The sequence below is a fragment of the Sus scrofa genome, chromosome 8 (assembly GCF_054392235.1).
Source record: "Sus scrofa isolate SSC_HxYL_T2T_F1_AM1 chromosome 8, Sscrofa_HxYL_maternal_Yorkshire_Landrace_v2.0, whole genome shotgun sequence".
Taxonomy (NCBI): Eukaryota; Metazoa; Chordata; class Mammalia; order Artiodactyla; family Suidae; genus Sus; species Sus scrofa.
The window spans coordinates 81,362,041-81,387,373 of record NC_139390.1 but is presented as its reverse complement, the minus strand read 5'-3'; the positions used below and the strand labels follow the sequence as shown (position 1 = coordinate 81,387,373).

The 25,333-nt window shown below is 42.0% G+C and overlaps 1 protein-coding gene across 1 annotated transcript in view; it reads right to left on the bottom strand.

Annotated features, from left to right (window-relative positions):
* Positions 1-326: 326 nt before the first annotated feature.
* The window catches only part of DCHS2 (dachsous cadherin-related 2), a 272,388-nt gene continuing 247,381 nt past the window's right edge, over positions 327-25,333 (bottom strand). Inside the window, exons 15-20 of the mRNA XM_021101485.2 lie at positions 22,933-23,144; positions 21,741-21,892; positions 12,870-13,000; positions 9,158-9,444; positions 7,797-7,926; positions 327-5,154 (exon numbers count right to left, since the gene is read on the bottom strand). Of these exons, the coding sequence (XP_020957144.2) occupies positions 2,531-5,154; positions 7,797-7,926; positions 9,158-9,444; positions 12,870-13,000; positions 21,741-21,892; positions 22,933-23,144 (3,536 nt within the window). The 3' untranslated portion in view covers positions 327-2,530. The remainder of the gene's footprint in view (positions 5,155-7,796; positions 7,927-9,157; positions 9,445-12,869; positions 13,001-21,740; positions 21,893-22,932; positions 23,145-25,333) is intronic.

Below are 25,333 nucleotides of genomic sequence, written 5' to 3'. Positions count from 1 at the left end.
AAGCCAATGCAATGATTACTACTAGGACATGGAATTTTGATATCCATTTGGTCCTGATTTACACCAGTATTTTGAAGACTGCCAACAAGAAAGTCCAAAATTTCAGGCAGCCAACATTCCACAAGAGACAACTGTCTTTTATTTTATAGCTTATGAATTTGGGGCTTAATGCGATTTTCCACTAACAAGTTCTATGCCCCCCTCTGGAGTGTGAAAGCCGGTGTGTAGATCAGCAAAGTAACACAGACCATATGAGGCAAGTTAATATTAAACGTGAAGGAAAACTGTACAAATTATATTGTTTACTTAGGAAAAAGGCACTCTGGTTGAAAGGGCTGACATATGATTTATTGCAAACACTTCATGAGCATGTTCACATTTTGACTCTCAACCCCCCCTGTAATGGTCGTTTGGCAGTAGAGGGGCCTTGGCTATAATATTAATAAAGTCATCAATTAAAAATCCACCAGACGTTGGTAAGGAATAGCTCTAAATACTTCAAGTCTTCTGTTTCTATTAAATGTCTAGAAAAAAATGCAGAATCGTGTCCAGAATGAGTAATAACATCACAGGAAAACAACTTGGGGAAGAGTTAGATAGATAACTTTTGCAGTGTACTAAATGAAGAACCTGTTTAATTAAAAACACTAAAATGGTTCCTAGAAATCATTCTGTTGCAAAGCAAAACTTCCATGTATGATGAGAAAAGAAAATCAGTATAGCGTTTCTTTGTAGGCGCCAAGGAATCTTTTGAAGGAGATCAGAGAATAGATATGGAATGATGAAATAATTAAAAAAATTTTTTTTAGGAAAACCATGAAATCTTCTTCCTTGGATGCCATGAAGTAAAGGAGAGGCATGCATCCATCCTTTACTTTTGAAGTGTTCCATGCCTAAATGATGTTCCCTAGGATTCCAGGCTTATCCAAAAACCTTCATGCTTCATACAATTTCTAATAGGTAATTGATAAAATCCAGCATAGGAAGTCTTAGAATTATGCCTCTACAAAACTAGTTATCACACACGGCATCCTACAATGTTTTTCAGTAAAGAGACATTCATTGGCTATCTCACACAATTTTACAGATGAGGCCTAGGGAAAGAAAATATAAAGGAACTATTTCCATAGCTGAATCCCATACTAACTCGTAGGAAAACCCCATCAGATGTCTGCTAGGCTTGACATGAGAATCTCAAACTCTTATTCCAAAGCCTGGCCACGTTGCCTACTGCGAATGACCTCGGGACCCCCCTCATCAGGATATGCTCTGCTTTCCTGGAAGGGATGAGACTCTCTGATGGATCCTCAGAGTCACCAGACAGGAGACAGCATCTTATATAGGACACCACACAACATTCCTGTATTTGTGAAACAGTAGCTGTACCAAACAGAATTATATTAGCCACGTCGACAATCTGCTCCCTCTAATGGCAACGCTACATAGATGAGTCTGAACAAAGGGAAGAAATACTTCTGATATCCATTCTCAACTTTTAGAGTAGGAATATTTATATAAAAAAAAATCTTCATTAAAAATATATTGCTAAATTACTCCATGAAAATTATTATTAGTTTAGGGCCTAATTTAATCTATGCAAAAACTTCTAAAACTGACATGGAGTGGATCAATTATTTCTCACCCAAAGTTAATGTATCTAAAAGAAAATAAAATGGAGCTACATATATAAGCGACTCTTCAGAGTTTAATGCCTGTACCTGTACCCTGTTTCAAGACAGAGCATTGAAAAAAAAAAACCATTCGATTTGGAAAGAAGACCAGGGAAACATCTTAAGTGGCCGCCAACCACATGCTTATTGCTTTCATCAATACTAGCCCTCTATTAAGAACAGGCCTTTCTGGTTCATTTAATCAGGAATAATTTTCTTATTTGGCACAGAGTTGGGACAAATTTCATTCTTAATTTCTCATTAGATTTTCAAAAGACACTGCATTAAATTCAAATTATGGCTAAACTCCACAAGTGCGGCATATGGGAAAAGTGGAGCAACTCACCTCCAAGTATGTGAGATCTGCGGAAAACTGCTTCACTTTACAACTTGTTTATCCTTCCAAGTTTCCTCGCTGTGACTTTCTGTCCTACACTGATTCTTTATTCAGTCTTTACAAATTTGTGTTATGAATAGCAGTATACTCAGCAGTAATGTGACCAGAATGCAGAATACTTTATTTCCATTTGTTTTCATATCAACATTTTGGCAGCCTGTCAAGTTCATCGTGTCCATTGTAAATCTAACCATACAGAAAACCAGGTATGGCAGAATATACGCTCCTTAATATATACAAGCTTGAGTCCTGAGAGAAAAACCTGAAGGTTAAAAGACATGGTAATTTCTCATTAAGGCTGGAATACACTGGATAAACTTCGATGAGGGGGCCCTAAAAACCCAGACTAAGTGATATCACTCACTGGGAGATAAATGAACGCAACCTCTAGGACCTTGCTTGGGAAGGTGCTGTCCAATCCTTCATGACCACTGCAGAGATGGTACTTGATATCACAACTGCCTTATATTTGAACTTCATCTGCTGCTTTTAGTTCATGGCATGTACCACTCAGGTGAGTTCCTAATAATTCTCCAGCTGGCAGCAGTGGAGTCATGGCAGAGGTCTGTGTGGTCAGCAGGGAAAGAGATGGAGAAAAACTGGGAGTCATGGCGTCGGGCAGAAAACTGTGATGGTAGCCAGTGGGGGAGTGTGGGTATTTCTGAAGGACTTGCCTGGGGGTCAGGGCGGGCATTCTTGGGGGAACTGCTTTAATCCCTGGCTGGGCGACCGCTGTTATCAATGGTGGTGGGAAAACCAAGGATTTCTCTTTTGGAATGCCAGGCATACATACGTGCTCATCCTTGAGTTTTGCAATGTCATTAAAGACGGAGGCAAGAGGTTGGAACCTGGGTTCCCAACTGAGGAGATAATCCCAGGGGCAGTTACTTCCTCCGCCCTGATCGGAGTTTCCCTGGGTTGAGAGAGCTGTGCTTCCTGTTTCCTCATCCCCTGAAATAAAGACGGCCTCCTTTCCAACCTCACCCACCATGGCCCCTTTGGCCTCTCTCTTCTTCAGTGGCTGCAGTAACACATTCTTTTGAACATAGGTTGTGCCCCTGCCTTCTCCTTGATCTCCTTCCTCAAACGTATGGCAGGTTTCTGCGGCTTCGGCAGTGACCCCCACATCTGTTTCCCCAGACAAACAAGACAGCTGGTCTGAGTCCCTTGGGATTCCAGAGTCTGGCACCCTGGATTCTCGGTCACTCAGAGATGAGTCAGAGTCCTTTCTGTACCGGTGCTCATTTATCCTCTGGATTTCCTTATCTTCTGCAGTTTCTCCTTCCACAGAACAGCGGCTGCTCGAGTTCGAGCATCTGTAGGGATCTGCAATGTCCTTTTCCACGACTCTGATTAAACTCAACCACTCAGGCACGGAGTCCACAGGCACCAGCTCGTTGGTGCACTCATTCGTTTTCTGGAAGGGCTTGACCTCGCTGGTGTTTCTGGTCAGTCTCAAATTGACATCTAAGGATGATGAGGTTTTCTTTTCTTCATAATTGCTTGTTGCATCTTTTTGTTTCCATCTTAAAATCAGAACTATTAGAATGACGATGAGAAACAGAAACACTAAAAAGGAGACAGTGAGACTGATCGAAAAGCTGCTAGCTGACACCGCTGAGCGCTTTCCTGTTGAGGAAAAGGACATATTCACAAAAACGGTACAAGATGAAAACTTGGAATCTGGTTTGGGGCTCTGAGCAATGATTTTCATTTCAATGGTGTCTTTGTTGCTGACTTGATTTTTCATTAAGGGAAGGGCTCTACTCAAATAAATATTGCCATTGGTTGTATTTACTGAAAAGAACAGAGATGGCGTTTCAAGGGAGTAAAGAATAACTCCATCAATACCAGCATCTTCATCAAAGGCTTCCACTCTGCCGATCAACTGCCTTGCATTCGTCTTCTCTGGGAGGTTGAAAAAATATTGGTCCTGAGTGAAAATGGGTTCAAACTCATCTACCCCTTCGATATCTACCCAAACTGTCAAGGAGGCTGTGGCGTCACCCTTGTCTTTTGCCTGAACTGTGAGGCAGTATTTTTGGTCATTTTCATAGTCAAGGACTTGCTTAGCACGAATCTCCCCTGTTAAGGGGTCAATGAGGAAGGCGTCATGATCCTGAGGAGCCTCTGCAGGGACGGAACAGGGCGATACAATCGAATAGGTCAATTCTCCATAAGGACCTGCATCAAAATCCAAAGCATTCACGGAACATATGGTGGAGAAAAGAGGCAGATTTTCAGGCACAGCACAGTTCACGTTTGGAAACAGAAACTGAGGTGCATGGTCATTATCATCTAAGACGTTGACAAACACAACTGCAAAAGAAAAATGCTTCCTTTCTTCATCTGCAGCCTGGACGGTTAAGGTGAATTTGATGGTGTCTTCATAATCCAGAGGCTTCATCAAATAAAGAACTCCAGTTTTGCCTTCTAGGCGGAAATGCCCTGTCTCATTTCCAGAGACTAGGTGGTAGGTGATTTCCGCCTTCGAAGCCACATCGCGGTCGTCAGCGGAGACCACAGTGATGGGACTGCCGGGAGGGGTGCTTTCCTTCACGTGGGCCTGATACTCCAGACGGCTGAATGCGGGCGCGTTATCGTCCACATCCAGGACTTCTATTGAGACGGTGGCGGAGGAACTTAGCGGAGGGCGACCAAGGTCAGACGCCAGAAGGACAAGCCTGTGATGGGCAGTTGCTTCTCTGTCCAGACTGTGGAGCAAGACCAGATAACCGACGGGCTTGTAAGAATAGCCTGAATGAAGGAATCTAGTTTCCACCTGGAAATCGTTCTGTGCATTACCACTGATGATGGAATATTCCACGTGTGTGTTTTCACGGGTCCAGTCACGGTCCACAGTTGAAAAGGTGACCAGCGTACTGCCAACCCGCGCGTCCTCACGCACGCTCACATTGTAACATCCTAGGGCAAACTCGGGGGCGTAGTTGTTCACATCCTGTATTTCTATCTCCACCAAGGTCACCGCCGTCAGCTCCGGAATCCCATCATCGCTGGCTTCGACAAGAAATCGAACGGTTGATTTTCCATCCAGCAGTAAGACAGGACTGCTAGTAGATATTGTGCCTGGAGAACAAGACATAGCCGTTTAAGGTTGTGAAATAAAATTTTCATGATCCTTTCAGTCAGCAAATATTGACTGATATGTAAGGTATCTGTTAGATTTGTTACCTAAGTTATGACCAAGGGCTAATTGCTGATTATAGTTATATTTCTGTAAACACTTAAGATTCAGAAACACTATTCATCGCATTCACTCTATTAAGTATGTGTGGGGCTTGAGGGGATTGGCCACCGTTTTGTTTTGTTTTTTTAATTTTTATTTTTGTAGAGTTAAGTGGTTCCATTACTATTTTAAAGGAAAGTGTACTCTTATTTGAATAATTTATACCCCATTCTACCACTCACAGACACAGGAATTCTGGCATAAAGATATTTATTCTGGAAATAATGGATGGCACTCCTTTTGTTCAAATCAAAGTAGTAAATATTATATTGCAGAGTTACCACTATGGTTTAATTATAGATGTTTTTTCTATAGCTCATGGTTAATTCAGCAATGGATTTTTCCCCTGTTGGTGAAATATATGTAATATATTTTATCATAGTAAATATATAAATACATGCTTTCCATTTTTCTTTTTTTTTTTTTTTTTATGGCTGCACCTGTGGCACCTCCTGCGCTAGGGGTCAAATCAGAGCTGCAGCTGCAGGCCTACACTGTGGGCAATGCGGGATCTGAGCCGCATCTGTGACCTACAGCAATGCTTGCAAGGTCACTGAGTGAGCCAAGGATCGAACCCACCTCCTCACAGAGACTCTGCCAGTTCCTAACCCACTGAGCCATAAAGGGAACTCCTAGAAACATATACTTTCTGTAAGTATACATGTAATGACATGTTTCTCAAGTAAATGCATTTTAAGTTACTAAGAAAGAAGACAAAACGGTATCATTTAAATGCTACATTTCGGTTAGAGCCCCGCCATGAACTAAACTGACCTGGTAATCGTTAATATTCTAAAATCATTCTCATCCATGTCTTATTGGCAAGTTTGTTTAGAAGGCATACAAAGCAGAAATGTTGCCACGACTGAGTGCTCAAAGGGACCGCCTCTTTGCTGTGGCCAAGAGATGGAAAGTCAAACTCCTGACATGGTCACATCCACACAGTGGCTGTTCATCCACATACTGAGTGGCATGACTTGTCCCCATGACCTCCTTCTATTCCGAGGGCCTCATACTATTTTGTGACTGAATGCGCCCCCTTCAGGTAACCCTAAGGTTAATTTTTTTTAAATTGAGAATATAATTGACATGTAATCAACATTATGGAAGTCTCGGGTGTACAACTTAAGGATCCAAAATTTGTGTATATCGGGAAGTGACCAGCCCAGCAACCCTATTAACATCCACATCTGGCCCTGACTCATGGAACCACACCGTGGTGGGTGCAGGAGGGAGCACACAGCATGACCTGCTCCAGGCCCCTCTCTCTTCTGGAATGTGCTCTAATGTGTGCTAAATAGTTAGCTTTGAATGTCTACTCACTGTGAAACTTTCTCTGTACCATGCCTAACTTTTCTAACCTGAAATCACTCGCCAGAAGGCATTTCGAAACCACACTTGGGAGTTCCCTATGTGGCTCAGTGGTTAATGACTAGTATCCATGAGGACGTGGCTTTGCTCAGTGAGTTAAGGATCCAGCGTCAATGTGAGATGTGGTCTAGGTTGCAGACACGTCTCAGATTCCAAGTTGCTGTGGCTGTGGTGAAGGCCAGTGGCTACAGCTCTGATTTGACCCCTAGCCTGGGAACCTCTATATATGCCACAGGTGTGGGCCTAAAAGGACAAAAGACAAAAACAAACAAACAAACGAAAACAACCCACAAGTGTCTTGGAGTTCCCAGTGTGGCGCAGTGAAAACAAATCTGACTAGTAACCGTGCAGATGCAGGTTCCATCCCTGGCCTTGCTCAGTGGGTTAAGGATCCGGCATTGCCGTGAGCTGTGGTGCAGGTTGCAGATGTGGCTCAGATCTGGTGTTGCTGTGACTATGGTGTAGGCCATCAGCTGTAGCTTCGATGTGATCCCTAGCCTGGGAACCTCCATACGCTGTGGGTGTGACTCTAAAAAGCAAAAAAAAAAAAAAAAAAAAAAAAATCCAAAGGTATCTTGATCTCTGCTAACAATAGAAAGAGGCATCAAATAAACCAGAACATCTTAATGGTTTTCACTCAATAGAGATGTTCAATTAATTTTCCATTTTCAATTTTTCTTGGGGTCAGTATGATGCCATGACTTGGCTTGGGAAAAAAGCTTGCAAACTCCGGTAACACGAAGTCTTCAGTTTTAAGTGAACCCCTTCGACTTCATTTTGATTCTAGTTGAGGCCTGGGATAATTCCCTCCACTGTGCTTGGCTGGCGGATGAGCTGGTGTTTACTATACTGAGCTCTCTGAACGTCTGTGCATTTGCCAGCCTTTAATCAGTTCCTTTTGTTTTCCAGCCATTGAGATGTTGGAGGAGAGAAATAGCAGCAGGTCTTGCTACCACAGTGCTAGACTCGAAGGGAAAGAAGAAGGGGGGTGTCTATGATACCAGTAGGTGGGAGTGTGGGGCTATTTGAGGCTCATTTGGAAAAGGATTATTTCAGGTTTCCACCCTGGAACGCAAGTGTATGAACACTAAAGCCACTGCAAACAACTCACCATTCGCAGCATCAATTGAAAATGTCTTAGAAGAGGAAAGGATCCTGTAAGAAATGTTCTCACTTTCCGCATCTGTGGCCACCACGGTCAGCACTGGGTGCCCCACAGGCATCAATTCAGAAATGGTGACCTGAGGGGAAAAGCGAGAGGCGGACATTGTGCTTAAAGGCCAGAGTCATTTTCAGGAACGGGGCCAGCACCCGAGATCGTTTTATTCATTTTGCTTACGGCAAAGACAGAGAAGCTGACTTTCTTAGGTGTACAGAGCTGACATATTAAGAAGATCGTATTCATAGGTCCAGAAGTCAGAAAAACAAATTGTTTTGTTTTGTTTTGCTTTTTAGGGCCGCACCCGCGGCATATGGAGGTTCCCAGGCTGGGGGGTCCAATCGGAGCTGCAGCTGCTGTCTACACCACAGCCACAGCAATGCCAGATCCGAGCCTCGTCTGCAACCTATACCACAGCTCACGGCAACACCGGATCCTTAACCCACTGAGCGAAGCCAGGATTGAATCCAAAAGGTTACTAGTTGGATTTGTTTCCACTGTGCCACAATGGGAACTCCAAAAAAAAAAAAATTAAAAAATTTTTTTTCATTCAATTTTGGTTTTTATTATGAAAAAATTTTCCTTCTAAATCATTTCTGTGTGGCAGAGAATAGCTAAGGCGCTCACTCATATATGAGGATGCGCTACTCTGTATAATCATGAACGGTGTATTATTGAGTAAGACTTCGCAGAAATCATTACTTAGGGCAATTTACCTCCTGTGCAAAGGTAAGCTTTGCATGTGTTTACATTCAAGGGTCCGGACGCCCATTTCCAAGTACTTGGTTGAATGCCTATCTCTATAAAGGAAGAAGTCCTTACTTCTATAAACAAACACTATGCTCTGAAATCTACCATTTCCACTTTACAGTTTCCTTCATCATTTGTTTCTGCAAAACGTTTCATCAGTATATTTAAAAAACTATATGCCTAGAAAGAATGTTTTCAAATTCACTGCAGCTCATCCAAACCACCTTATTGTCTCATCTGTGGCTTTGCAAATATTAGGCAAGTTTCAATTATTATGAACAATGGGCTCCCAAGCCCTAAAAACTAGAAAAATGGTGACATGCTTTTATATGATGACATAGAAAGTATACCTAAGAAACTGAATGGAATAAGATATTCAATTCCATGTATATTTCTATCCTCCATGGTATTAAATATACAACTTTCAGCATCAAGTTAGGCAGTAATAACTGTGAATACTGTCCGTCTGTCTGTCTAAATGAGTGTCAACAATAGTAGGCTTACATTATCCCCTATTCTTTCTAGTTTGGGCTGTGGTTTCAGCATCTCTTTAAGCTCTTTACCTGGTAGGAATCTTGAGAAAACACTGGTGGGTTGTCATTGACGTCCAGCACATGGACGACAAGCGTCCCCTCTATGTGATGCATCAAATCTGAAATTTGGATATGCAGCTCATGTTCAGCAGCCTCTTCAAAATCCAAGGTTTTCACCAGCACCACTACCCCAGTGTTCCGATCAATAGCAAACTTGGTTCCAGCATGACTGCCTTTGACCAAACTGAAGATGAAAGCTGGATTCGAGTCCACATCGTGAACTGATATCCGAGTCACAATTGCACCAGGCAAAGAATCTGAAATAGGCATGACCACTGTCAGTCTCCATTAAAATTCATCCTTTGAAATGATTTTCTTTAATCATTCACTCCAAGCATTTTTAGTTCAGGTCCAACATGATTTGCTGTTTCTTGGCCTGAGTCCTCATACAAGGATTGTTATGAGCTGAACAAAAACTCTGAAGAATTTATGAGCCCAATAAAAGAGAAAATTTACCACTGAGTCGGGAATTGAGGAGGGAGGGTAGATTCAATTTTTATATTACACTTTTCATCATATGTTTATAACACAGCTACAGGACTAAGAAACATTCTCTGCCGCTTATTTGTGCTATAGAGTTTCTGTATCAAAATCGTATATTCATGGGGGATGCAGATGGGAAGAAGGTTATCACTCAAAACCATAATACAAGACATAAAATTCTGCAAAGCAGGGAAGATTTAAATGAAAATATCTGGATACTGAAGTTAGAAAATAGGGAGTTCCCGTCGTGACGCAGTGGTTAACGAATCCAACTAGGAACCATGAGGTTGCGAGTTCGTTCCCTGCCCTTGCTCAATGGGTTAAGGATCCAGCGTTGCCGTGAGCTGTGGTGTAGGTTGCAGACGCAGCTCGGATCCCGTGTTGCTGTGGCTCTGGCGTAGGCCGGTGGCTACAGCTCCGATTCAACCCCTAGCCTGGGAACCTCCATATGCCGGGGGAGAGGCCCAAGAAATAGCAAAAAGACAAAAAAAAAAAAAAAAAAAAAAAAAAAAAGAAAGAAAGAAAGAAAATAGTTAGTCTCTTGTACTTGTTTCTGTAAAATTATTTCTTTCAAATGACCCTTCTCTTAAAAGGGTCCTGCTTCCTTCTCTTAAAAATCTGACTCTCAAAATTATCAAGACTATAGAAGGTATACACCTTACTAGTGATGAAAGCAGACCTCTAATATCACTCACCAAAATAACCAGCACAAAGTGGATGCCCTATGAATCCTCTAGCCTAAACTGCCATGAGAAGGACTTTGTTTTAGAGCTGACAGGTATGGAGCAGGTGGAAAGATGATGCCAAGACACTCAGAATAGTTCCACTGTGTCTGAGACTCAACATCTTCATATTTTAAATTCAAATATACTCTCTCTCTCCCTTTTTTTTTTTTTTTTTTTGCTTTTTAGGGCCATACCTGCAGCATACGGAGATTCCCATGCTAGGGGTCTAATCAGAGCTGCAGCTGCCAGCCTACACCACAGCCACAGCAATGCCAGATCCGAGCCATGTCTGCAACCTATACCACAGCTCATGGCAACTCCAGGTCCTTAACCCACTGAGCAAGGCCAGGGATCAAACTCTTGTCCTCATGGGTACTAGTAGGGTTGGTTTCCACTGAGCTATGACGGGAACTTCTAGGTTCAAACATTCCTGAACTACCCCTTTCAGTTTGTTTTGATTTATTCAGTGTGTTCTTGTGATAAATTTATACCAGACATATTGCTGCACTTTGATACCAAGGCATATGCTTTAGAATAGTGTGTTCAGTAAAAGCAGATGAAAATACATCAAATAGGTGAGAGGCAAATGTGGACAATTTTTTATTGGTAGAATATTTTAGAATATTTAAAATATTTGTAGATATCCTTATAGAAATTTCTGGAATACAGCCCTCTGTGAGTAGGGAGGTATATAATTTGTTAGGAAAGTGAATGAGATGTTAGGTTCATGTTAGGTATAAGTTGGATATTAAGAGTGAAAGGACATAAGCGAGTGACAGGCCACTATGTGAAACTTCAACTCTAAAAAGTTGGGATGGGTCTTACCAGTACAGCCATTGACCACAGAAACCTTTGACATCATAGACTCCAGAGTCACCATATAACCCGGAGACCCAAACAATTAAGATTAATTGGCATGTCATATAAAATTTTCTATTTTCAACCTCTACCATCAATGTGGTAAAATCTTTCTGCAAACATTGGGGTTTAGTTTACTCTAGAGGAAGATGATGACTTTGTGCAAAAACTGTCAATTCCCTTTAGTTATTTACTTGTCCTTAGTGTACTGCAAATAAAACCCAGTGGGGCCCTATGAGGCCTTCCTGGGACAAACTCCCTGCTGCCCATGTCCTCCTCCTCCTTTTGTCTGTAGAGGAACTTTCATCAAAGAATCAGTTCAGAGAAGTGAAGAAATGCAGAAACAAAGGAAAAGCTGTCAAACAGCACAAAATAATAATAGTTTAGGGAGTTCCCATTGTGGCTCAGCAGAAACGAATCCAACTAGTATCCATTAGGATGCGGGTTCAATTCCCCCGGCCTGGCTCAGTGCGTTAAGGATCTGATATTGCCATGAGCTGTGGCGTAGGTTGCAGAGGCAGCTCGGATCCCAAGTTGCTGTGGCTGTGGTGTAGGCTGGCAGCTGCACCTCTGATTAGACCCCTAGCCTGGGAATTTCCATATGCCGCAGGTATGGCCCTAAAAAGCAAAAATTAAAAAAAATAAACAGTTTAGTTATTAAGCAAAGTCAAGAACCTTCAGTTCCTCCTCAAGGGCTACAGATAATACTCTTGAGCCATAACCTCTGAGCTGTTTCGTAGGTAATGAAACCCCCACCAGGTGTAAGAAGTTATCTACATGATGACCAGACTGTAGCCATGACATAAGCTGCTCCATCTTGCACCATTCCAAGAAGTGGCCTCAAGGAAACAGGAACAAACCCATCCTGGGACTCAAGACTAAGGGTCCTTAATCAAGATGACACTGATCAGATCACCAAATGATCAATTTCAAGAGCTGACTGTGCTATGTCTGCATGTACACTCCTGAAACTATACACCCCTCTGCCTATACACCCCTGAAACTCCCTTTTAAAAGCTTTTGCCCACTGATCAGCAGTGAGGAATTGGCCTTTGGACATGAGTCTGCTTTCTCCTCTAGTTACTGACCCCTGAATAAAGCCAGCTTTCCTTTCTACCAACACTTGCTTCTGAAGTATTCTTGAGCATTGGCTTTCGAGTATTTTTCAAGTATTTTTCGAGCATTGGCTTTCAAGTGGAGCCAGACCTGAGTTCAGTAACACAAAGACTGACCAAGTTTTCTGTCTAAGAACTTTACTTCCAGGGGCGCTTTAGGGACCATCACAAGCAGCAAGAGATGCTTCTTCACAGAGTAGATCTCACTTTTGGGAAATGTCTGTACACAGACAGAAGCTGTGTAGAGTGGTGAGCTGACCTAGGGAAACTGGCCTCCTGCTGGTTTGAATGCAAATCCCAACTTTCACTTTTAACCTCTTTGATATGTGGTATTTAATTTTCAACCATCCATTTCCCATCCCGTAAAATGAAGTAAAAACTATTTATACTGTGTGGCTACTGAGGATTGGTACTCATATTTGACACAGAACCTGGCTGAAAAAATGGTAGATGATATTATACAAGTTAATGCAAACCACTGTTTCAAATCACCACACTTACTTTCTGCCATTTCCACTGCTTCAGAGGGGAGAAAGGTCGGGGCGTTGTCATTCACATCAGTCACCTGTATCTTGATCACAGTTGTACCAGAAAACCTGGGCATCCCTTTATCTGTGGCTTGCACAATCAAGCTGGTTTGGAAAAGAATCAAGGAATGTTATCCATCCACCAGACAAGAAGAAAACAACATAAATCTCAAATATCCAGTTGAAAATTTAAAAATGAGCTGACTAGCTACTTTTATTTCTCCCCCTGGCTTTTCTAAATGGCATCATTTGAAATTTATTTCGTAAGAATGGTAGCCTGAAATTTACTTATTTTTGACACATTTAGGGAATCAAATACAGCAAGCCACCAGGGGTTAGGAAGTGTTTAAAACAAATGAACTCTTTCTTGGAGACAGACTGTAAAATTCAGTTCTTTCCAACTAAGAACAATTAAGAAGTACAAACTCTAAGAGCTCGTCTTTGAGTAAGTAGACGGCTTCATGCTGCCACAGATGGCCTGGATGTGGCTATGTATTTCCACTTTATTGCACCAACAAAAGGAAGAGACACTAAAAGATGGCTTTGGATTATTGTTTTCCAGATCCAAACTGCAAACAGTCCAAATGGTAGGATTAAGAGAGGGCACTGCCCGGAATAATACATGTGTGAAAGATGCTTGATCGACCAGGACTCTAAAGCAGAGGTTCACGATCTGAAAGAATCTACTACACACGGTGATTCAATCTCTCTTGGATGATGGTACAACTAGCTCCTCCACCAACCAAGCCCACTAGTGTCTTCAACTTCTCTCCTTCTGTCCCCCCCTGACAACATCCATGTAGTTATGAGTCTTAAAGATCTTACACTTGAATATCACTTGGATCAATGTCCGCATTCATTTCACTCCTACATTCAGAGACTCAGATGGGCTAATCAGCCAGGCTGCTTTGCAGGAACTGAAAGGTTTCCTAGGACATGGGACTTTCAGTTTGATGAAAGAGCAGGACACTTCAGGCAATCCAGTCTCATTCCCTCATCACCTTTACCTGGCAAGCCATGTGCTCATCACATCCTTTCTCAACTAGAGTATGTGCTCATTTACCAGTCTTCCTATGGCAAGTCGCATCTGCTCTTATTTGTCCCCCCATTTGCAACTCCTCCACATCGCAACTCCTCATCTAAAAATCTTCCTTTGAATACTTGAGTCTCCAATTTCAAACCTTCCTTTAGCTTTCCAGGTCTGCAGGAGGTTATCCAAACCTTGAGCGCATTCCCCTGACCTTCTATGAACCATCTTCCACCTGGAATCTCTGTCCCTGGACCCTCTTGGTCTTTCCAAGCTCACATCTCCCAACTCACTCACTGGCCACTCATCTGACTGGATCCTCCTTTCCTTGCCCACAGCAGCCTCTGCCATGCTCCCCGGCCACAGCAATCATCCCCCTCTCTTCTTAAGGGTTGATTTGTTTGCCTCTCCCATAAGGTCCTTGAGGGCAAATGCCCTACCTTATCTGATCTTCTTTAACATACGTTGAGTTCTGTTTCTCAAGATTTGTCCAAGGTTCTAACTGTTAGATGACAAAGCCAGGACTCAAGCCCAGGTCTTGGTTGACTGGAAAGCTTGTGCTCTCCTGTGCGATACTTTACAACACGTCTCTCTTATTGTGTGTGCATCACACCCTAATACATAATCATTAGCTTTACACTCCCCTCTAAACACCATGAGCTTCAGTGAAAGGTTGTCCATCAGAAACTGATCTTCATTTCAGAAGTGGAATTAATCTTGGCCAGTTGGTGATGTTATCTTTCAAGAAACTGAGTCTTTTTTTTTTTTTGGCCTCTTTTGTCTTTTTTTTTTTTTTTTAAGGCTGCACCTGTGGCATATGGAGGTTCCCAGGTTAGGGGTCCAATCGGAGCTGTAGTCTCCAACCTATGCCAGAACCACAGCAATGCCAGATCCGAGGTGCATCTGCAGCTCACGGCAATGCCAGATCCTTAACCTCCTGAATGAGGCCAGGGATCGAACCCGCAACCTCATGGTTCCTAGTCAGATTCATTAATCACTGAGCCACGACAGAAACTCTGAAAGAAACTGAGTCTTGGAAGTTGACGCACTTCTACTTTCTTTCCCATTGTTAGCTTACGCGATAAGTGTTTCTTATCTTCCAAACTTAAATGTCACAATGATGTGAAAGCAGCATCAACTTTTTGTGGGTTTAAGTTCCACTTAATAGCAAATGACCCCTGCTTGTCTACTGTTCACAAAGTACAGAGGCTGCCTTCCACACCACTGGAGTTGGGACATCAGCAGAACAACTCCTTGAATTTCATATTCCTAGAGTCTAGGAATAATTCCATGTGGAGAGTCTGTTGTATTAAGCATGAACATAAGTCAGGTACATATGGAAAAATTTTATTAAAAAAACATTCACTCATCATGTTCTCTGCTCCTGCTGCCTGCCCCTCCCCAATGGCATACTAAAATCTCAGCCAAGACATCAAAGTTACGGCTCTGCCAATTCTTCCGCTGTACCCATAACTACCCTTACTTTCACAGTGCTACAACTTCAGGGGTTCTATGTAATGCCTCTGTCAGGTTAAAAAAGAGTTTCTTTGATATGGAGAGACATGACTCAGTTTCAAAACAACAGGACGAGTGAAAGGTTTCTCAATGATTTGAGGAACACATGAAAAGTTATCGAGGCAGATCCACTGAGATTCTGCACATAAGTCCTATGAGACTTCAAGTTTCCTGATGGCTCCTTGGCAGTCTTAGTAAAATTATTGGTTGTGGCCCGTCCAGCTGGCTCCATGTTCCAGAACAGCTGCTGTGATTAGCGTATCAGCAGAGAATATAACTGAAACTGACAAGATTAAAACAGTCCCATTGGCATTCAGAGCTTCCTGCTCCTATTCTACCAACTTTTACTTCTTAGCTTCTTTTACCGGGTTAAACTTTAAATGAGACTTTAATCAGGCAGGGTCTTTTCTGATTGCCATAATACACAATGGTGGTGGCAGAGGAGTTTTCAAAACACTCTCTCAACAATATATTAAATGTCTACCAAGAATAAAGTGTTCCTTCTGAACTTCCAAGAGAAAGGAAACATCAGACAACATCCTAACGCCTCAGAAAGAAAGAGCTAAGACCGCTGCTTATTTCTACACAGGTTTTACTTCCTCTTGAGAGTCTAATGAGAGCAACAGAATTTAAAATATAAAGTACATGTTCATAAGACTAAAGAGGAAATGGGTGTGCTGGTCAGTGAATTCCACCCAGAGACATCAAGAGACTATGACTTCGCTCTTGCCTCACTTAGGACCAAAGATCATTAGGCACCTACAGAAAGCCTCCAACATGACAAAGAGTGTAGAATAGACAAGGGAAGAAATTAACCCAGGGGAAACAGAGCTCTTGAAAGAGCAAAAGACATGTAAAAATGATTCTTTTTTTTTTTTTTTTTTTTTTGTCTTCTCTAGGGCCACACCCTAGAGAAGGGTTCCCAGGCTAGGGGTCTAACTGGAGCTGTAGTCACCAGCCTTCACCAGAGCCAAGCAACATGGGATCCGAGCCACGTTTGCAACCTACACCATAGCACATGACAACGCCAGATCCGAAACCTCATGGTTCCTAGCGGAATTTGTTAGCCACTGAGCCATGACAGGAACTCCAAAACAATTCTAATTAGGAGTTCCCACTGTGGCTCAGTGGTAACAAACCCAACTGCTATCCATGAGGACACAGGTTCGATCCCTAGCCTTGCTCAATGGGTTAAGGATCCAGCATTGCCATGAGCTGTGGTGTAGGTTGCAGACATGGCTCAGATTCTGCATTGCTGCAGCTCCAATTCGACCCCTTAGCTTGGGAACTTCCATATGCTGTAGGTGCGACCCTAAAAAATCAAAAAGAAAAAAACTCCCAGAAAAATACAGAACAACAAAAATAAACCCAGAGGCCACAAGAAATGAAAGTAGGGAGTAAAATACCAATGAAAGGAATCAATCCTGGGAGTCTAAAACTTGACTGAACAGGATCCAGGAAAAACAAAGAGGACAAAGTAAACAAACAAAACAAAACAATAAGCAAAAGAGAGGTAATTATCAGTGAAATAATACAAAAATAGGAACCTTTATCCTTATTAACAGAACACACCAAGTACTCAGCACAAGGAAAGACCTACACCAGAGTACATAATCCCAAAATTTCCTAATGTTGGAGATAAAGAAAATAACCTGAGAATTTCCGCAGAGAATGAAGAAAAAAAAATCATATACCAAACATATAATTAGAATGGCATCAGACTTCTCAATAGCAAAACTGAAATTTTTTTTTTGTTTTTTTTTGTTTGTTTGTTTTGTTTTTGTCTTTTTGCTATTTCTTGGGCCGCTCCTGTGGCACATGGAGGTTCCCAGGCTAGGGGTCTAATCGGAGCTGTGGCCGCCAGCCTACGCCAGAGCCACAGCAACATGGAATCCGAGCCGCGTCTGCAACCTACACCACAGCTCACGGCAACGCGGGATCGTTAACCCACTGAACAAGGGCAGGGACCGAACCTGCAACCTCATGGTTCCTAGTCGGATTCGTTAACCACTGCGCCACGACGGGAACTCCAAAACTGAGTTTTAAAAGATAACAGAACAATGTCTCCAAAACTATAAAAGATGGGGAAAATATAAAAATATAAAGGTGGAGGAAATTCCTGTTTTCCTCACTGCCTTAAATATTAGGGAAGGCACTAAAAACACAGAGAAGCCACAAGGATGGGGAGGGAGAGGGGGAACCCTAGAGAGGCAGGAGCTTCAAAATGGCCCCTGGCCCCTTGACACTGGAGGGTGTGTGTGTGTGTGTGTGTGTGTGTGTGTGTGTGAGTATGTGTATATTTCAACTTCTCAAAATGCCTGCTTCTCCTAGACTTGAGTTGAATTCTTGGGGAATTGGAGGGGGGCACTTTTAAATGTTGGGACCAATTTAAATGTTGGGAACAGTGAAACTAGGACTATGACGCAAATAGGAAAAAGCTGAAAGGAGTTAGAGTTAATTGCTAATTAGTCTCCATTGAGTGAGAACACTGTAACAGAAAGTTATTACAATCAGGAAATGCTTAGTTCCTGGAACCTAGCAGAACTTCAATAATCTCTGAATGTGTAATCACTCCAGTTGCAACTAGGCTGAGATTTACCTGCTATTATCTATGGAGAGAAAAAAATCTTTATGCTTAAAATGACTACAGAAACAACAGAGCAGGAATAGCTTTTAATCTATTTCTATAATTGATTTTAATATATTTAAATATACCTATTATAATAGGTATAATAACAACTGATTACACTAAAATGTTACTGAAAAGATCCTATTAGTACAGGATAAAGTCAAACTAAATTTTTACAATACTTTCAAAGTAATATTTTCAAATATATTTAACAAAAATAACTAAATACTTTTTCTTTTTTTGGCTTTTTAGGGCCATACCCGTGACACATGGAGGTTCCCAGGCTAGGGGTTGAATCGGAGCTACAGTTGCTGGCCTGTGCCACAGCAACACAGGATCCGAGCCACGTCTGCAACCTACACCACAGCTTATGGCAATGCCAGATCCTTAACCCACTGAGCAAGCCCAGGGATCAAACCTGCAACCTCATTGTTACTAGTCAGATTCATTTCTGCTGCACCACAACAGGAACTCCAAGAACTGCTTAAGCAAATGTTTAGAGTTAGGAAATTTTTCAGAGGTAAATTAATTCAATCCTCCCAGTAATAGATCTCATTCTAATTGGCCCTTGCTACTCAAACACAAGAACACACCGCACTCTCCTCATAAAACATGTAAGTGGTCTAGTCAAGGAGAATATTGACACTCAGGTCTTTTGTATCCCTGTTTTTTATTTCAACAGAAGGTCTGCTCTGTAGCTTGTAGAGGAGAGGCAGAGTGATTCAGCATCAGACACCCTGGCTGTGAGATCCCATTTGATGCTTAAATGGCTCTGTGACCCTGAGCAAGACACTGCATGTCCCTTGTCTCATCAGTAGTGAAAAAAATGCCTAATTTAATTTCCCTGGAAGTAACTATGAAGAATAAAGGAAACACCATATTGCCTTTCAGAAGAAGAGACAAATACAAGGCAGACTGAAATGCATGATAAAAAAATCAAGCCTTGAAATCTGTGAGTTTGTTACTATGGTTACCAAAGGGAAACTGTGGGGGGAGGAGGATAAATTAGGATGGGATTATCATATACCCACTGCTCTATATGAAATAATAACTAACCAGGACCTACTGTATAGCACAGAGAAATCTATTCAATGTTCTATAATAATCTACATGGGAAGAAAGAATGGATATGTGTCTATGCATAATGAAATCACTGCTGTACACCTGAAACTAATACAGCATTGTAAGTCAACTCTACTCCAATAAAATTTTTAAAAAAGAAAGTCCAACTTCTCTTTGACCCCAGGCTGCCCATGTGACTGCTTCTCCAGATACAAACAAACCTAATGGTTTCTCACATTTTCTTCCAAAAGTGGTCCAAGCATATGGATTTGTTTTCACTCAAACAGGCCTGCAGGGTAAGCAGTGTGTCCTGTCACTTCCACTTAGTCATACAGCCTAGGGCTCTGTCCTTGTTGGCATAGACATATCTATTTAATCAGCTGATAAAAACTGATTTAAAAATCAGTTGTGTGTATATTTTAGAGATTAAGCCCTTGTCAGTTGCATCATTTGAAACTATTTTCTTCCATTCTTGTAGGTTGTCTTTTTGTAGCCAAAAAACCAACAAACCATTTGAAAAATGGGCCAAAGACCTGAAAGGACATTTCTCCAAAGAAGATATATAGATGGTCAACAAGCACATGAAAAAAATGCTCAACATCACTGATTATTAGAGAAACGCAAATGAAAACTACTATGAGGTACCACCTCATACCCGTCAGAACGGCCGTCATTAACAAGTCAACAAATAACAAATGCTGGAGAGGGTATGGAGAAAAGGCAACCCTCCTACCCTGTTGGTGGGAATGTAAATTGGTATAACCACTATGGAAAACAGTATGGAGGTACCTCTGAAAATTAAATACAGAACTACCATGTGATCCAGCAATCCCACTCTTGAGCATATGTCTGGACAAAACTTTCCTTGAAAAAAGACACATGCACCCGTATGTTCACTGAAGCAAAATTCACAATAGCCAAGACATGGAAACAACCTAAATGACCGTTAACAAATAAATGGATTAAGAAGATGTGCTATATATATATATATATATATATATATATATATATATACACACACACACAAACACATACATATATATACACACATATATACACACACACATATATATATACACACACACACATATATATATATACACACACACACACACACACAATGGAATACTACTCAGCCATAAAAAGAACAAAATAATGCCATTTGCAACAACATGGATGGTCCTAGAGACTCTCATACTAAGTGAAATAAGTCAGAAAGAGAAAGACAAATACCATATGATATTACTTATACTTGAAATCTAATATATGGCACAAATGGACCTTTCCACAGAAAAGAAACTCATGGATTTGGAGAAAAGACTTGTGGTTGCCAAGGGGGAGGGGGAGGGAGTGGGATGGACTGGGAATGTGGCGTTAAAAGATGCAAATCATTGCATTTGGAGTGGATAAGCAATGAGATCCTGCTGTAGAGGACAGGGAACTATATCTAGTCACTTGTGATGGGACATGATGGAGGATAATGTGAGAAAAAGAAGGTATGTATAAATGTGTGACCGGGTCATTTTGCTGTACAGTAGAAATTGACAGAACATAAATCAACTATAATGGGGAAAAAATCATTAAAAAATAAAATCAATAAAATAAAATCAGTTTTGTGGTATTCCATTGAAGGCTGAGTTACCATTCTTGAAGCAATCCCCATCCACAGACATTTTAGGTTCCTTAGAGTCTTTTTCATTTTCTTTCACAGACTGTGGCGCCATAAAGATCTCTGTTTGTATGGCTAACCATCTGTAGCACTGACTTTTAAAAATACACAGGAGTCTTGTGACACCTTTAGTCTTTCTTTTATAGGATTCTGTGTAAGCCTGGCATATCTTGAACTCTGGACCAAAATACATTTCATCTTAAATGGATGTATTTGATAAGATCATTTCTGTTAGAACATAGTCCTGTAATAAGGGCCTGGTTGCCACGGTTGTATTTCATACAGGAGAAAAGAGTAAAGAATTAAAAAAGAGAAGTGTCATTCAGTTTTCATTATTTTTCAAAACAATGACAACATTTGCAGTGTCTCTCTAGCCTAGGAGGCATTTCACAATGTTTCAATGTCTCTTATCTAACACTTAATAGCATCACAAATGCATGAACTCTTAGAACTAGAGGGGACCTTAAACTTCTTCCAGTCCAATCACCTTTTCCAAATAGCAAAGACTTTCTTTTTCTTTCTTTCTTTTTTTTTTGTCTTTTTGCCATTTCTTGGGCTGCTCCTGCGGCATATAGAGGTTCCCAGGCTAGGATTTCAATTGGAGCTGTAGCCACCAGCCTACACCAGAGCCACAGCAACGAGGGATCTGAGCCTCCTCTGTGACCTACATTACAGAGGATCCTTAACCCACTGAGCAAGGCCAGGGATCAAACCTGCAACCTCACGGTTCCTAGTTGGATTTGTTAACCACTGAGCCACGACGGGAACTCCAGCAAAGACTTTCTAATACCCTTTGAGTATATCAAGGGTGATCCTAAGTTGGAGCAAAGAGAAAACACAGCTTACAGCTAAATGTACATAATAGGAAATCATGCCAGAAGCAACCATGAAGTCAGAAACAGAGTATAATAGCTGATCAAAAGGATCTGAATCCAGGACAAACCTGTAGGCATTGGTGCCCTCGTGATCCAGAACTGCATTTACTGTGAGCACGCCGCTCAGTGTGTCCATCTGGAAGGTTTGTCCTTGGTTGCCAGAGACGATGGAATACTCCACAAGGCCGTTCGACCCGCTGTCCAGATCTACGGCAAAAACCTGTGAGGAAGCAGTCTTCCATTACATAAGGACTGGATCTGCAGAGCGGGCTAAGCTTATTTTTCAGAGAAATGCATTAAGAAAGAACCACATGGTCCAACTTTATTTAAAGACAATGATCAACAGAATATCAGCCAATGGCTGCAGCTTAAGAGTAGCTAATGGGTGAGAGGTCTCTTCTGCAGACTCACCAAAGAGATCAGTAGGAGTAGCACATGTTTTGAGCCACAGTTTTAGACAAGAGGGAAAAAACTTCAAAAACATCTAATTTGCTTGAATAGAAGATTTCCAGTACTGTGTAGGGATTCACACTAACAAGAGGAAAAGAAAGAAACCTCTGCATGCTGAATGGCAGGCTTGCATTTGCTTCTCTCCATTCAATGCACACTTACTTGTATTACACTAGTAAAATGCATTTATTTTTTTTCATTACTAATATGCATTTAAATTGCATACTTAGTCTTCTGACTTCCCCCACTAAATTATACACACGGATAAGGCGAGCTGCTTTCTGTGTCCCTCTAGATTCTCTGCTCAGGTTTTCCACAGTCTCTAGAGAAAGCTGGTGGCCACTGGCTGAACATGTACCTAATAGAGGAAGGAAAGCGAAATCCAGACTTCCTTCAACCTAGGGGTCTACCCACTGCATCAAATATTGTCTACGCCAAGGAAACAATGAGAATGTCAGTCATGGCCTGGAAAAAGGGTTAAGGTATATACATGCGTTTTGCTCTTTTTTTGGGGGGGGCTGCACTCGAGGTATATGGAGGTTCCCAGGCAAGGGATCTAATTGGAGCTACAGCTGCTGGCCTACACCACAGCTCATGGCAATACTGGACCCTTAATCTGATCGAGGCCAAGGATTGAACCTGTAACCTCATGGTTCCTAGTCAGATTTGTTTCCACAGCACTATGACAGAAACTCCATTGATGGACATCGATTGATAAGAATTCTCTATCTCTTTCTCTCTTTCCCTCTATCTATATCTCACACACAAACACACACACACACACACACACAAACAAGCAATCTCTGTTACCTGCACGATGTGGTCACTGTAGAACCGGCCCTCAGACACAGTCACTGAGTAGACACTTTGCTCAAAGCGTGGTGAGTTATCGTTCACATCTCGGATGGAAACAGCTACTCTGCTGTAGGCTCTCTGTCCCCTACTTTCAGCAAAAACGATGAGCTGCACTTCATTTCTTACTTCAAAATCAAGAAACTTGGGTTCTTTTACAGTGAGTTCTCCTATTTTTATTTCCAAAGAGAATAAAAAGAAAAGAAAAGAAAAGAAAATGATTTTAGGAGTTCCCATCATGGCTCAGTAGTAATGAACCCAACTAGTATCCATGAGGAGGCAGGTTTGATCCTTGCCCTCGCTCAGTGGGTCAAGGATCCGGCATTGCCATGAGCTGTGGTATAGGGTGCAGATGCGGCTCGGATCCCTAGTTGCTGTGGCTGTGGTGCAAGCTGGAAGCTGAAGCTCCCATTCAATCCCTAGCCTGGGAACCTCCATATGCCAAGGGTGAGGCTTTAAAAAACAAACAGCAAAGAGAAGAAAATGATTCATTCAAGAAGCCCCAGTGCCCTTTGACTTGAATGCTCACTGTCCTTCAACGCCTCCCACTGCCCCCGCTTCCCTCATTTCGGGGATCAGTGCAAACAAAGGCAAGTATTTACAGGGTTCAAAGATGTAGGACGGAAGAGCATCATGAAATAGCTGAAATCTGGGTGCTCTCTTAAATCATCCTCTGTCTCCATATTTAGTCCATTTCCCTGTCTGCAAAGTCTGCCTTTCAAACATCTCTAGAATCCACCATCCCAGCCTTCCCCCTGCATTAGCTGATTTCTTAGCTGATTTCTCTGCTCATCCAGTTCCCATTCTGAATTCAGTAACAACAAGAAGACACTGTGACTGTCCCGGGTAAAACCATTCAATGGGCTTCCATTTGCGCGGAAGCTCAGCGTTTTCAGCCTCCATGGGGCCACGTGCTCAGGTCTCTCCCAGCTGGGAGGTCTCATCTCTTTCTCCCCTTGACTCTTTCTGCTCCAGCTGCGACACATACACAGGTTCTGCTCCTCCACTGCTCATGTCAGAGTTTTCATGTGGGCTTCTCCATTCACCTGGAATGGTCCCCAGGCCACTCCTGTGCCTCCTCGGGGATCTTTCCAGACCCCTCACCCTGCAACCATCATCTCCCAGAGATGCTCCCAAAGCACCTGCGTGGCCTTCGCTCACCCCTCTTGGTTTAGGAGATCCGTAAGGTAAGGACGGGGACACCACGTCGTACACCACCGTCTCCCCCCAAACCTAGCTCAGGGTCCAGTGCAGGGAGACCCCAAGAATATGTGCTATGCCCTTAGGGAAGCAGCAGAATCAGTGAGCACAACTGGCCACTGGAGGTTACGCCCTGTACAAGTTCTCCGCAGGAGGAAGAATAGTCCTCCCCCGACAGAATTCCCTTCTCTAGTTTCTACTCAGCTTTAGTTCCTCCCCTTTACAATTAAATTTCTTACTGAGTTGCTTGTTATTAACATCCCACTGCCATCATTTCCCTAGTTCTTACTGTCAGAAATTCCATCGACTCGAGTTTGCAGAATGGGCACTAGAGAAACCAGAAACCAAGCAGAAATTCTAGCCCTGGCCACTTAGGGCAATTATGTGGCTCCCCCACTACTAAGTCTATTTATTTTAACTTTTTAAAAATATAATTTCATTGGAGTATAGCTGATTTACAATGTGGTATCAGTTTCAGGTGTGCAGCAAAGTGAACCAGTCATACATAGAAATATATTTTCCCATATAGGTGACAACAAACAGCTGAGTAGATTTTCCTGTGCTGGACAATAGATTCTCGTTCCTACTGAGACTCTGCTCAAGAGAACCTGAATAGTAATACTCTTATAGTATTATTACTATAGTAATAGTACACAGTAATACTATTCAGGTCTCAGCTTCTGGAAAACGGGGATGGGAAGCATGGCTTCACAGAGATTCTGTGAGATTAATACCGTGTAAGTTGAGAATGTTTTTCTGCATCAACGTGATAGAGTCCTGTATTCTCACCATGTCTCTTACCCCATCTGTCCTCAGCTATAGATTTAATAACCCATCTAAGCCTTGAATTTAGGAAGACAACTTCATAGCTATGTATGGACTGTTAGAAATTTGATCTTCTGATGAAAGAACCTGTACATTTTCTGGAAAGATGGCATGGACGCCACAGTTCTGATGAACCCGTTCCCTAAATAACTAGTGGAGGCCAAGGAAACTTTAGGCTATCATGTACCAACCTGGGGGCTAATAGAAGCCGTAGTTTCTAATATTCTAACATTAGCATTGAGTATCTGGGGAGATTCTACTGCTTCTAATTCCATTCTTAAGAAAAAAAATTGTATTCTATATGAAAAACTCACTCTACTACCAAATTTAAAAC